Source organism: Ornithodoros turicata, chromosome 1 (assembly GCF_037126465.1).
Source record: "Ornithodoros turicata isolate Travis chromosome 1, ASM3712646v1, whole genome shotgun sequence".
Classification (NCBI taxonomy): Eukaryota; Metazoa; Arthropoda; class Arachnida; order Ixodida; family Argasidae; genus Ornithodoros; species Ornithodoros turicata.
In genome coordinates this window covers 78,994,745-79,008,835 of record NC_088201.1, presented here as the reverse complement: position 1 = coordinate 79,008,835, position 14,091 = coordinate 78,994,745, and the positions used below count along the sequence as shown (strand labels likewise).

Below are 14,091 nucleotides of genomic sequence, written 5' to 3'. Positions count from 1 at the left end.
ACTCCTCCATACTTTCTCCATTTATCTGCATGTTCTTGTATTCTGCTCTTCACTTGATGCATTCGTATTTTGGTAGCGTTCGTTTAATGTGAGCAGGTAATTAGTATTTCCCTTACAGGATTTTCCTCAGGATGCTTACACATAGAGTATTTGTGACCATTATATATTGTTCAATCACGATAACAAAAAATGCCGCCTACATATAACAGCAAAATCAGTTGTCGCATTTATGGTGCACTTGTGTTTTTATAGAATCCTTCACTCTAATTATGATGGCACCCAATATGTATTTTGACTTTGGGAAAGAATCGTCGATTAGGGGTGGAGGGAGATCTCCCGCGCGTTTCGAGGAAAGAGTGAAAAAAGGGATGTGTGAAAGGACAGGTGAAATCTGTTCTAGTGGACTGGGGTCAGTGAATATGTCTATCTGGGCATGTGTGTGTGTGTGTGTGTGTGTGTGTGTGTGTGTGTGTGTGTGTGTGTGTCACTGTGTTCTCATGGAAATGTTTTGCAAATGCGAGAATGTCAGTCAAAACTGCATTTAATGTGTGTACATGTAATGATTATGAATGCACAAGAAAGTGAGCTCTGTACCATCTTTCATATCAACAAAAATTATCCCCCATATTGCAATTCGTGTTCCTCAGCGTTCGTCCTAGCTCAGGTCGCGTTGATAGCCAACTTAGAAGTTAATGATTCTTCAATTAAAAGTTGTGTTAATGATACTTCTCTGACAGTGTTGACTATTGCTTCCCTGGATGCTGTGGTGTGTCCCTCTGTTGTGCTCTTCAATCGAAAGACTTGTATTCAGTAGCATTCAAATAATTCGAGCATGAAATAATTAATTGCATGTTTGATTGATTAATTGATTGTATAGGACTTGTTTGATGCTGATTTACATCGCGAAGATGGAGGTCACATACAGGAAGCTCAGACTTGTTATGATAGAAAGTTAAATTTAAATTATCATTGTATGGGATAAGATTCTCTTCCTTAATTAAAAGTTGTATTCCAGGAAGTTCTTTAATAAATATTGTCTGCTCTGGGGAAGTGATAGTCTGCACGCTCGGGTCATTGAATCTATCCATTTGATATTAAATTGCTTTAACTGCAGATATTACAATATCATAAAATTTGTAGTGTGTGTAAGATACGAACCTTGCCTGCTTCAATTCCTTGTTTCAACTTTACACCTCTCTATGCCGATTGCCAGTACTTTAGATTAATAAAATATTTTCACATGTAGAATTGTGTATGCCTATTGCTTGCATGTCTGGGCGCGAGAAGGAAAGTACGCTATGTTAAGGGAAAGCATGGGGAGAGGAAACGCTCTTCCAAGGACTGGACCTCCTCCTTCGGGATGGAATGCATGTGAAACTGGCCGGAGAGGGAATAAGATGGGCAGGCAATAACATTTTGGTTTATGGTTATGTACTTTGCATGTTGATGTATACCCGAATGTGAGAAGGAAAGCCCTTTGTACGCGAGAAGGAAACGTGCAGCCGCGAAACGCGTGGGCGGTCTTGTCGCCTGCCCCTCCTTGGCGCTGAGTATCTTGCTCTAAATCAGATCATACACGCAATACCTATGGTCACCAGTACCTCTGGTTCTGCGAACCTTCCCCCTTTTACTACTTACCCTCACCACAGAGTATATCCCCAGGCTCTAGCTTGTTTGTATTCGCTGTTCGCCAACCACTCTTCAATTCTACTTAACGTTCGCAAGCGAGTGCCTGCTCCCGACTGCAGCGGTGGGGCGGTGAAATCTTCTCCTTAATGTCCTGCGGAAACTTACTTCAATTACCGTTCATGGCCTACCTTCAGATGGCCAGATGGCTTGGTTTACACTGATAAGGCGATAAGTGTCGTGTTTCAAACAATCGCTCACTCAGGGACAGGTCAGGTAGAGATGAGTATGAGTATGAAAAATCGTATCCGCACCGCACCCGCAGCGATGCGATTGGTGCAACCTGCACCTGGTGCATCGCGATGCGTACCCGCATGCCCGCAGACGTACCAGCGGTCCAATGCGTACGCAGGTCCCATCAGTTATGCCACATGATCGTCGCAGCGCGAAATGATTTATTGATACTGCGGACACTGCCCATTAGTGAGCCATTTTTCCAACGCGCAAGACGCTGTGGCCAATGATTGCCAGCTTACTAACGCGAAGCTTATCAGTCGCGGTGCCAAAACGTTGCCAAAATTAGCCCCATGCGGCAAACATAGTCAAAGAGTAAGCATAGAACGTGGTGCCAGTAAACGACAAAGCTGTCCTCATCTCACACATCACGGAAGGTCTGGGTATGAGGGGAAGCGTCTTGGAAAGTATTTTGGGTATACTAAAGTAAAAACTGCAGCAAAAGGACGCGGACAAGCGGATTAAGACAGTAAACGACAGATAGACCTGCAGTCCTAAACCTACAGATCTGAAGTATTTTGGGTCAATTCGCAATGAATCGGCCCGTGCACCAAAAGCCGACGGCTGGCTTTGCGCCTGCGGTATACCCTTGTCATCCGCGGAATCACTGCGGGTCTACCCGCGCATTATCCGCAACCCGCGATGACACGGAAATGTGTACCCGCGACGAACAAACTTGCGCAGGTATACCCGCGAATACCCGCACCCGCACTCATCTTTACCAATAGGTCCCTTTCGGAGACGGAACCTTTTGGAGAGTCTCCTAGACCGTTCAGTTTCCCAGGCCGTTCACAGCTACACGGATGTGCAGTGAAGTGCGCGATGAAACCACTCTGGAAGCTGCGGCTTTACCTAAGCAACGATTCGCGGAGGAAGTCGTGGCGGCTTTCCCTCAGGCGTGAACAAGTGGATTAAATGTGGTCAGTATTGACGTTGGAAGAGGGTTTCTCGTATCTATTCACTTGGCACACGACGACGGCACGCTACACTTTGAAACATTGTTCGGTGTTTTTCAACGCTGGAGTATAGACAAGGAAACGAAACGAGCAGCAAGAATAATACCTGAAACTTGACATCGGGGCAACATGCCCAGCTCTGCGTAAAGCAAGGCCCTATGACCCGCATTGTCGGAATTCCCTTGCGGTCGCAGATGCTGAATGACGATTTGTACAGTGAACATTCCTCGTAGACGAAGCCCACTGTCCTTCCAGGTGGTGCTTGCACTTCTATTTCCTAGAAATGAAGAATTGTAAGTGCAGTGTTCGTAAAAAGAAATTATATGCATTTTTTGAGGTAGCTGTCGTCGGCTGTAATGAAACACAATCCAAATATTTGGCGGTCACGCGTTTAAATACATTACGATAGATACATACAGATATATTCTTCGGTGAAGGAAGTCGTGTTTTCACCTTTGGGACCGTTATGACGGGGGAACTGACAGCGAGGATAGTAGTATAGGACTTACTGAGGTTTCTTGAGAAATTCGCTATGGGTGCTACCATCGCGATATTCGTTGTCGCCGCGGCATACAGCAGGCGACTCCCCGCCTCTACGTATACAAAAAATACACACGTTCGTTGAGCGTTGTCGCTGCGCCACAAATCTCCCAATCATCATCATCATCGTTTGTTGAGCGCCGACTGGAACTTCCGAAGAAGCGTAGTATCTATCTACCAAGTACCTTCCTCTCCCACATTGCTTTTCGCCTGCTTTTCCCTCTCTCCCGATACGTCCGTGGGGGGGGGGGGGGGGGGGACAATTGCGGGGTGCAAAAGTGGGGTGCGTTTTTTGTCATCTCGTTCTATCAATAATTACTCTGCCCACTTGCACATGTTAATGCCTAGGGTTGTCAGGTTGAATGATACCTTTAGTATCAGCCTTTCTGAACTAGGTGCGCGGCAACACTACATTTCAAGAAGTGTGGAAGCACAGCAGAAACACGGCAAAAAATATTCTTTATAAAAGGAATGTATAAGGATTTTCGGTCTCACTTTTCTTCGGAAAAGATGTTCAGTGACTATTCTCTCAAACCAGTCATATCGTCATCTGTGCTGTTTGCTATACAGCGTACACCCCACGTTTTCAACAATGCAGGGGGCAGAACGATCTCATTCGGGATGATGGTTGGCTAGGGGCGTGCTACGCGGTGAACTGTACTTTGAAGAAATTACGCTTCCGTGGAAGTTCCGACGGCGATGATCACATGTCTGTATCTTTCTAGATAGTATAGACGCTTTGATGTATTCCAGTTGTGATCTATTGTATTTGTGCTAGCGGTTTTAAGGGATAATGAGAAGGTAAGCTTGATGTTCCGAGCTTTAGGGTTGCACAATAGTGACCGCATATAGCAGGCCTAAGGCCAGGTCTCATATACAGCGGTTCGGTCTATAGCGCTAGAAAATAGCGCTTGAAACCTAGCGCTGTTTTTCCGCTTGCCGTTCTCACATAAAACCGAGCACATAGCGCTATCCTGCTCAGGTCACGAGAAATCTCATTGCGACGTGATGCACCGGTACTACCGTGATTGCTTACTGTCCGTGTCGGATATTCGCACCACCAGGGCGGGTGACACTTTTGATGCTGTGGTTGCCATCAATTGGCAGATGAACGTTTTGGAAAACTCGTGGCCAATTTCACGTGTCGCCGTCGCCTTCCCGCCTTGCTGCTTCGAGTGGCCGGAAGCAATGCAAACACCAGCTTCCGCGAGGTCACCGGTGAAAGAAGCTACTGGTTGGTTAACGCAGACTTAGCGCTCAAAATAGCGCTAGAAAAGTTGACGAGGGCTCTACTTCGTCAAGCGCTGTTTTATAGCGGTTCGCAGCACTGGGAAAAAGAAAACACAGCGCTCTTTTAGAGCGCTCTGTAGCAAATCGCTATATGTTGGAACTGGCCTTTAGAATTGCTACACTGATCATGGATGCCATTGTATAGGTTAAAAATATGTACTTGAATCTACATTTCTGCTGCTTTTGTTCGGCTCACATTGTGAGCTGTGCTTTGATATCCGTAGTGCGTGCCTGAACAATAACTGTTACGTTTCTGCGTAGCATGCATGATCATTGAAAACGACTAGGCCTCCGATATAGAAATTGCGTAAATTTTGTGTAAGAATGATCATGATAGCGGACGTTGAATATTTATTGCACGATGCTCCTCTGATTTCGATTGAAAACTTGTAGTGAGCGTTATGATTTGATATACTTGATATCGCTCACTTTGATTATGTTCTTCTGCCTCGATTGAGTACTTCAGATTTCAGCTGAAAATTTGTAGCGAGTGAGAGAAACGATTATGTCATGTCAGATGGAATAATTATTGGTCAGTATGATTCTGCTTCTCAGACATTCGTTGATATGAACATAGTATAACATCTGTGAGCGTTATGATTCGATATTGTTTTTCATTGATATTGTTCCTCTGATTTCGAATGACATAATGTAAAATTTTGTAGTGTGTATTATAAATCGATATGAAGATTATTGGTAGCTTTATGATAAGCTTTGATATCTAGAGTGTTGGCTGTGCCAGGTATTATAATTATCCATCGCCCTCTCATTTCAATTCATACTAACATAGTATAAAATTTGTAGAGCGTGTAAGAAGTACTTATGATAATAGATGTAGAATAATTATTACTAGCTCTTTCTCTATGACTTGGTTTAAAAAATTCTTACACCAAACGAGAGTTTGTGTTGGTTCGGAAAAAAAAAACCCTTGGAAATGTGAGATGAGTCGGTTGAATTCAATTGGTTGTATAACTGTGCATGTCTAGGCTTTACATGTACATGTCGCGAGGTACTGGAAGATTTATTGTTCGCATTGACCACGTTTGTCGCACATCTGAGTTGATTGAATTCAGTGAATAAAAAAAAATAGTGGGCGTCTGTGTATGCATTGCATGGCCAAATATGCGGGGTTAATGCATCGGCGCGCGGGTTCGCGTGTGCTGATTGAGGGCGTCGGGTCGTAGGGCTCCAGCGGGTCGTCATCTGTCCGATGGCGGAAATGTCAACGCGGCTGATCGGAGGTAACTAATCTAAATCACGCACCTGGGACCTTAATTGCTTCCACCACTCGCGAGCTAACGAGGTGCGGGGCTCTCGTTAACACAGACGGGTGACGCGCTTTTTTTGTTAACGCGACAAAGGCGTAATCTCTCGCTCGCGTAACGACCGGCGGTGTCTTCTGCTCAACGGGTGTGTTCACACACTCTTAGGCGTCATCGCCTACATGGATCTAACGAAGTGCGTGGCACTCGAAAACTCGGGCACGTGGTGTATGACGCGCTCTTTTCGCTAACGTGACAGGGGCGTAATCTCTCAGTCCAGTAACGGTCGAACGAGATCGTTTGCCTTACGACTAGATCCACCCACTGGCAAGGTGTTGAACTACTTCGTTTAAAGATTTGCAGAAACGGAATTTCTTGCAGAAACGAACATACTCCACGACTATGTAGAAAATGACATCCTTTCCGTTTCATCGTATTTGCACCAGTGGTTACATGAGGTGTGAGATGTTCTCGAGAAACTGCAGATCGAGACGAGAAAGATGATGATGAAGTGACAACGACAAGCCATAGACAAGCCATGCGAGCTGTGCAAACAAAATTAAACAACCCCATTGGTCGAAAACATTGCGGCCTCGTTGGCAGCTGTACTTCGTTCAGGGCGGTGGCACCACAGCACATAACGGCTGGTAACGAGCACGATAGCCTCAACGACTAGGCTAAACGAGGAGCAGAGATTGTGACCACAGCAAAACGTCGATAATGTCCCTTGTTTCGTTTTTCCTAACGACTCGCTCACGTTGAAGCTGCCAAAGAAAGATGGCGGAAAGATTCTTCGCTCGGGAGATCACACAAGCGGCTAACCGTACCCCACGAACTCGATGGCGTCAGGATGCCTTTCAACTGGACGAGACAGATTTTGTAAAGTTGTTCCCTCCGCCAAAAAACGCTGTCCGCACCGTTTGTGAGGACTTGCGAGTTGCGACCGTACTTCACACCGTCTTGATGGCGACGGGTGTTGTGATGAACAACTAAGGGGAATTGGACGCCTATATCAGTTTTCGAATTCTTCGCTTTTAGAATACATTGCGGAAATAGTGTTGATGTTGCAATGAATGTGAACAGCGAAGCATTATGTATATTTCCTTAGGTATATTCTCTTGAATAGTTCCATAAAGTTCTCTTGCTTCGTGGCGTTAACATGGAATTAAAAACGTTCAATAGCATTCTGTTCAAGCTCACTAGAAAAAACGTTTCATTGCACTGCAAATTTATTTTAAGTCTGCTGTTTATGAAGCCTGACAGTAAGGCTGCCGTTGTACATCCGTGCTGGAAGGAAAAAATTACTAGCCGTGATCAAACAAGTGTGTACGCTGAGGAGAAAGGGCAGCCACCTCCTCTTTCTTCTTCTGATACTACTGATACCACTACATCTTCCCTTTCTGGCCTCGGACTCCCAGGTGCCCCAGAACTCAGCGCACACTACTTCTCGTGTCATCTAATACCATTCTCACCCGACACCATCGTCGTGGCAGGAATATTATTTACAATTTTTGTGGATTGCTCGACGATGATACATACAGTGACATACTTTTTTCTTCATTATTTTTACACGACTAGCGAGACATATAAGGGGACGGGAAGAAGAAGAAGATGAACTAGCATGGCAATCAACATTGGAACAATATTGGAACGGAACCAGCACGTATGAGAGCACGAGAATGCGAGCTATTGGAACAAATAAAACAGACCTCTTGGTCGGAGAAAATGCAGCTTCGCTGGCAGCCTGTTTTTTACTCAGGGCGGTGACATCACAACGCGTGAGCGCTCGTAACCTGCACAATAGCCACAAAGAAGAATCTTTACGAGAAGCACAGATTGTGACCACAGCAAAGCATCGATAAAATTGCTCGTTTCGTTAGCCTGAACGACTCGTTCAGCTGTCTCATGTCGTTAAGTTGAACGTCCGAAGCGATTAAGCCCCCTGTTTTGATTCCTATTTGCCACGGGTATACGTTGGCACTATATCATGGCATCAACAAGAAACCCGTGTATGCTTTGCGTGGGGAAACGCGCGGGCGGGGATTATGCGCGGAGAGTATGCGCGGGCGACGAAAATATCGCAATGGTAGCGCCACTAGCGCATTTTGCAGGCGAGTCGACTGAGTCCTATACGACTGGCGGTGCGGGGTTGATGAAAGTTTTGAATGGTTTTCGATGTCTAACACAGTTGTGGCTTTGGTCAACCAGATGTATATTATGTCGGACGGCACTTATTGCCAAGGCATTTCGAAATATCTGGATAATTGATGTCAAGTGTCACTCTTTACGCGCCAGATACTACACTGACCTGTATGAGGCAACAGCAAAAGCATCCCCGATAGGTACTCTGCCATCGATAGGGCCGAACGAATCTCATAGCAACACGGCCTTTCACGTCGAAGGCGTGCATTTCCAAGCTCCGGGATTGCTTCCACCAGTATCGGGTAGGACATGTGTGTACTGCAAAGTACATTATCGTACAGAGGCGAACGATCATGCTGTAGGGTGCGCGTGCCGTTGTGCATCATTATACAAATATAAGTGACCAGAACAATAATCAGGACATACGACAACTCAACTGTTCGGCACATGGTGGTCTAGTAATGGACAACCGTCAAGTATCATTTCACAACTTGAATATTTCGGACGAGGTAATAACAAGCGCTCACACTGTACAAAAAAATCTAAATAAAAAAAACTGCGCAACGTGCACTACAAACGGCTTTTGTGCAGCATACGGGTTACGGCACGTATGCCGGCAACAGAGTTAGCAGTCACCTATACAGCAAAATTACGAAAATTCTTCTTACAGTGCAGTGTGTAAATGATCAAGTTGTGAGAGGTGGCGAGGGGCGCGTCCCGTTCCACAATTCCAGAATTATATCAAGAAAAGGAAAGTGTTCTGTACTGTGTAAACAGAACAGGCGTGTTTGTTGTAGACACTCTAGTCCTAACGCTCGAACGGACAACTTATGGACTGACACATCTGTTGAAATTTACCCGAGAAACGACTATTCGTTCAGCTTGACCTCCAGTGAAGTCCAACGTCATATAGCAGGAAGAATTCGACGTGTGCAATGCCGAATTTTACCCACTCGTCGCTCAGTTAACCCTGCTGTTCTTGAACGGTTAGAAGTGCGTGTTTGCCGTGTGCCTTTTGATATCAAGAGTGCTCCTTACCTTCGCCGATATTGTAGAGAGTTTCATTTAGGTTGTTTTTCGCAACGTATCTGTCCTCGGGATTGTAGCGATTCAGCACTGAAAAACACAACATAACATACTTCATCCTTCTAAATTTCATTCCAAGAGAACCGTGACAGGTGTACCTTATATGCAAGCCGTATGCCTTCGTTTTTCATATCGCGTAATACGCGAAGGTTTTTTTTTTGTCATCTACATACCTTTTTTTTAAAAGCTACGATATGAGTTATACGACGAGGAGGACATCCTCTCGAAGACAGCATGGTGCTACAAGATGTCCGATTACTTAAAATTCATTAATTAGCTCTTGAATTAGGAGATTTGGGGCAAAAGCGACATTGCAGAAGGGGAGACAATCCTCGTTGGAAGCTATCCAATTTTTAGAACAGCCTAAGACGCGCACGCACGCTGAACTATCGTTAGCCGAATTTTCCTATGCGAATCAGGCGAAACCGAAACCGCGCCAATTGGAAGCGCAGCGAGGATGGCGCTCATTCCACGTTAGAGAGCGACGTGCTTTGGAGTGATGGAGATGATTGGAGTTGGTGTTCATCTGCCTCAGCTTGGCGACTCAGATGAGCCACTGTCGGCGAAGGTCATGCTCTCCTGGGAAGCTCAGTTTTAGTTTCCGCTCATCTGCACGGCAAAATTCGGCGATGGATATTTCACAGCACGCGCCCGTTTCAGGATTAGAAGAAAAAAAGAAAAGAGAAGAAAGTAAAGTGGATGGCTTCGACAACAAGTGGAAAACAATGATTGTCTCCCATTCTGTTATCTCACTTTCGCACGAAATTTTCAATTTCAGGTACTTATTAATCTTGTAGATAATACACTTTTCGGAGAATGCCCACCTTGCCGTATAATTCAACTGCAAAAACGACATCCATGCTGCTCTCATGGCTGCATATGTACGCATATCGTCCTGTAATGTACAATACATTCGTTACTGGGCTAGTCTCCCATGTCAAAGCGTGCTTTACGGAAGTAATACACTTTCGTTTCTGTCGTGCCCTCGAACCCTACGAGGGGCATGCCACTTCTACCTCTACAGTGCTGGGCCAAAGTTTACGGAACACGCTCCGGCGTATTCTTTCGTCAGAGTGACTCGCGAATGGTACCGTTCGGACTTGCAAACAGGTGACTGGGTTACCTAGGCACATGTCTGTAAGTCTGTACGGTCCCATTCGCTGCTAGCTTGCCACTCTGAGTAAACAATGCGCCAGAGCGTGTTCCGTAAACTTTTGTCCAGCACTGTACGTATGCTAGTGTTATTACACACATTATGAGTCGCATTAATTTCGTTATACCCAGTACCATCGTATACGTGAGCGTTGTCTGTATAGAAATCACCGAGAAGATCTGTGTGACGCGCCGATGATTTTCTTGGGAGACTGGCGGGAGAACACGGATATACTATGCTATATTTGCAATGAAACAGGAGCACAGATAGATTGGTGAAAAATACGTGGGTAGCGTAAATTTATTAATGCGTAAATCTCGTAGTCGCCTATGGCAAGTCGAGAGCAAATTCAAGGAACCATGTCATTTGTTCGGATGTCATATTTAACGATTAGCCTCTCCGAAGTGGGGAGACGAAGAAGCTTGTATGTTCGATGGCTGTGAACGATATCTGCGATCGAGACTGGTGTACTGCTGATCCCAGAGGCGACAATAGGCAGAGGAACTGACACATGGACACTTCCCCCCTCCAAAAATAAATAAATTAAAAAACAGTGGCCCCATTTTCTTGACGAAACTTTCAAGCATCATGCGCACCCTTCGTAAGGCGGCTCCTCGTGGACCAAACGTTGCAGTTCCCTTTGGTAGAACCACGGTTCCGTTACTCGCGACATCAAACCGAATTTATGCCAATGGAATGTACGTGTCTCACACTGTATTCTGCCTAACTATTGTTTCTCTATGTGAAGCGGGAATATTACAAAGCTCATGTCTAGTTTTGTGAAGTATGACGTCATGCGGTGTCCAATCTACCCGGGCGGCTGGCAACATTGTTTCTCTAAGGTCAATTTCCGTCTCCTCACCACAGGCATTCTTTCTCCCCAAGCAGAAAAGAAAAATTGGGAGTGAAAGTGACGTCATTCTGCGCGATGGTGGAAGCTTGGGTGAGAGGAAACAACTGGGACAAACAATTCTCTCCCAGCTCGCTGAGGAGCTTAACCGTGTAGCTTAATCGTAGCTTAATTGAAGCGTAATTGTTTCTCCCAAAAGTGTACAGCGTACAGCGGCACTGCTACGAAGTTTATCACATCACGCCGTGGCGGCGTTAAAGAACGTGCCGCAACGAGGCGGCCACGGAGGCCTCATACCACCCTCCCCGCCAAACAGCAGCTCGATAACAACAGGTCTCCCTTCACAAAAGAAATGAAAAAAATAAATGAACCACTTGTTCGGTATGCTGGTCGCTTCGCGGTCTGGGCAGCTAGTCATCCATCCATGTTGCTATAAAAAATAGTGAGCAGATCCAGATCATAAAAAAAAAAAAAGAATCCGGTAATCCACAGACGAAGATGACCGCTGCCATCCTGTCCAGGGGGAAAGCTGCTCATGCTCACTATAGCTGCGATTGATGGCCCTGGGACGGATTCCGCCCCCGCTCGCCCTGGCTCTAATGTCGCCACTACTTGTACTTGTCCGTCGCTATTGTCTCGTATCTATGCCTGTGTACGCCATCTACGCTGGCAGCTGAATTGTTTGTCCCAGTTGTAGAGACGTCTCACTGCAGATTGGTCGGCTCCGGTCACCTGATCTATATAACGTGCTTATGACGTGCGATATATGTCGTCTCTATTTGCGATGAATACTGCAAACCGGCGGTTGCCGTAGTCGCGATACAGAACAGCGTAACAATTATAAGTTATTTATTTCTAGCACGCATTTTGAATGACAATTCTGTGTCTTTATCTGCTTCTCAGGTACGCGTCATCTTCTGTTCCTTGCGGCGTGTCGGTTAGAGTCACTAAATAGGGAGCAGGGTAGCGACACTGAACCACGCCGGCGAGCGAGACCGCCATATTGGGTCCGGCGCGGCTGCGTCCCCTAGCAATGGAACGCCGATCTCCCCCTTCTCCGCTGGAGAATAGCGCGCAGTCAAGGCAGCTCACAAACGAGGAAACTGGTTTTGGACCGGTTGGTGACTCTAGTGTCGATAAGCTGGATTCAATTGTTCACTCCTCTGACGGTAACATCTCATTACGGCCGAAAGTCTTATTACGGCCGAAAATCCTTTAATCCCCAAGTGTCTCATTACGGCCAAAGTCTCAATACGGCCGATGGTAGTCTCATTTCGGCCGAAGATGTTTCATTACGGCCAAAAAGAAAAAAGAAGCACCCACCATATTAGCCATCGCTGTGTTTTATGCTTCCCCAAGTGTGTCCGAGGCGGTGTGCCCCCATGGCTTGTGTCACACACAATGGTTCATGCACACAATACTGCGACACAGTTGCATGCACCCCGCGTGAAAAATGTTTTGATTCCCATATGTATCTGTTACGCCATTTTCTCTCAGTATTCGAGCAACATTCTACTCATTGGTTCTGCGAGCAAACTGTCTGTGTGTGTTCTGAAAAGGTTACTCCACAAGGGCATGTACCAGGAGCCACATGACCTATGACCATGATCTTTTCCCCCACTAGCTGCCTTCTACAATGTACGTCCACCTGAAATTTTAAAAAAAGTACATAAGGTGCTGAACAAAACGAGATATGCTCTTGTTTGATGCTGATCGTAAGACATATGTTGTCAACCAGACTTTTTTTTTCATATATTCAAAATATATTCAAGAAACTACAGTAAACAATGACAATTATGTCATCATGATGCAGTTGCATAGTCAGAAAAATATTTCAGAAGGTGTTTTATGAGGCTTTACATGGGGTGGTTGCGTCCCCCTCGTTCATCTTTCAGGGGCACTACATTAGTGCTTATGCCACTGCACTGATGTCACAATGTTGTAAGCGTGTGTCACCCTGAGCGTTCGGAATTACTCTAAGAAGGGTAAGCAGCAAATGTTACCTGCAGGCTTCACGCTGAAACGCTTGTGCGCAAAACACTCGTTAGTTTAATCATAAACGCAGGACAATTGCGGGCACATGGAGCTGTGGTAGCAACCTGAAAACGGTACATTTTCTCGTTATATATGAGCAATGAAAAATATACCTTCCCACATGTTGGGTTTTGTCGTTTGTAGGAAGCGCTAGTAGGGGAACAGCTCTTGGTTGGTCACATGCAAGCTACAGCACGCAAGGTGCCGATATTTCGATTACGCGATCAAAAAAGGTCTAGAACCATGCACACTTCCTTATGCAAATATTTTCCCAGCATCGCGAGACACCGTACCCATGTATCCACGTAAATCAGGTGCAGGAATGAAAAAGATGCCAAAATACCTGTAATCCAGTGTCCCATAAGTTTGATTCGATTTTCTGGCAGCTACCATGGAGAGCAAATGCACGATTCACAAGTTTCGTTTCGCCATTTTCATTGCTGTAGATTTCGCAAGCGTTAAGCAATCCCACGTGACCTCCTTTGGATCAGTGAAAAGTGAAACTTACTCGCATCATGAACATATATGTTCGTCTCAGCGCAAATCATGTTTTGCATGCTATAGAAGGAGGGGGATCAATACTCTTCCTTTCGTGTTTTGATATCTTGTTTTGCTACTCTCACTTCGGAGTTCGGATGCTGCCTAGCAACGTTGGGTATCTTGTTTCTTGTGTGAGCGAGTGGTTGCTGTTTACGACGTGTTCATATATCGATTTGTAGTGCCGTAATGTGCAAATTAGCAGACTTTATAGCGGCTCTCTATTTTCCGTCGTTGTCTTTCGAGCAGCGCCTGTTGTTCCGGTGAAAATCTACAGCTTTTTCCGGCGTTATTAATCCTCTTGTCGTACATTTTAATCCT

General features: G+C 45.5%; 1 protein-coding gene across 1 annotated transcript in view; it reads right to left on the bottom strand.

Moving 5' to 3' along the window:
* The window catches only part of LOC135401347 (phospholipid scramblase 2-like), a 47,276-nt gene that overhangs the window by 12,382 nt on the left and 20,803 nt on the right, over positions 1-14,091 (bottom strand). The window contains exons 5-7 of the mRNA XM_064633714.1: positions 9,149-9,226; positions 8,277-8,428; positions 2,983-3,153 (exon numbers count right to left, since the gene is read on the bottom strand). Coding sequence (XP_064489784.1) covers positions 2,983-3,153; positions 8,277-8,428; positions 9,149-9,226 — 401 coding nt within the window. The remainder of the gene's footprint in view (positions 1-2,982; positions 3,154-8,276; positions 8,429-9,148; positions 9,227-14,091) is intronic.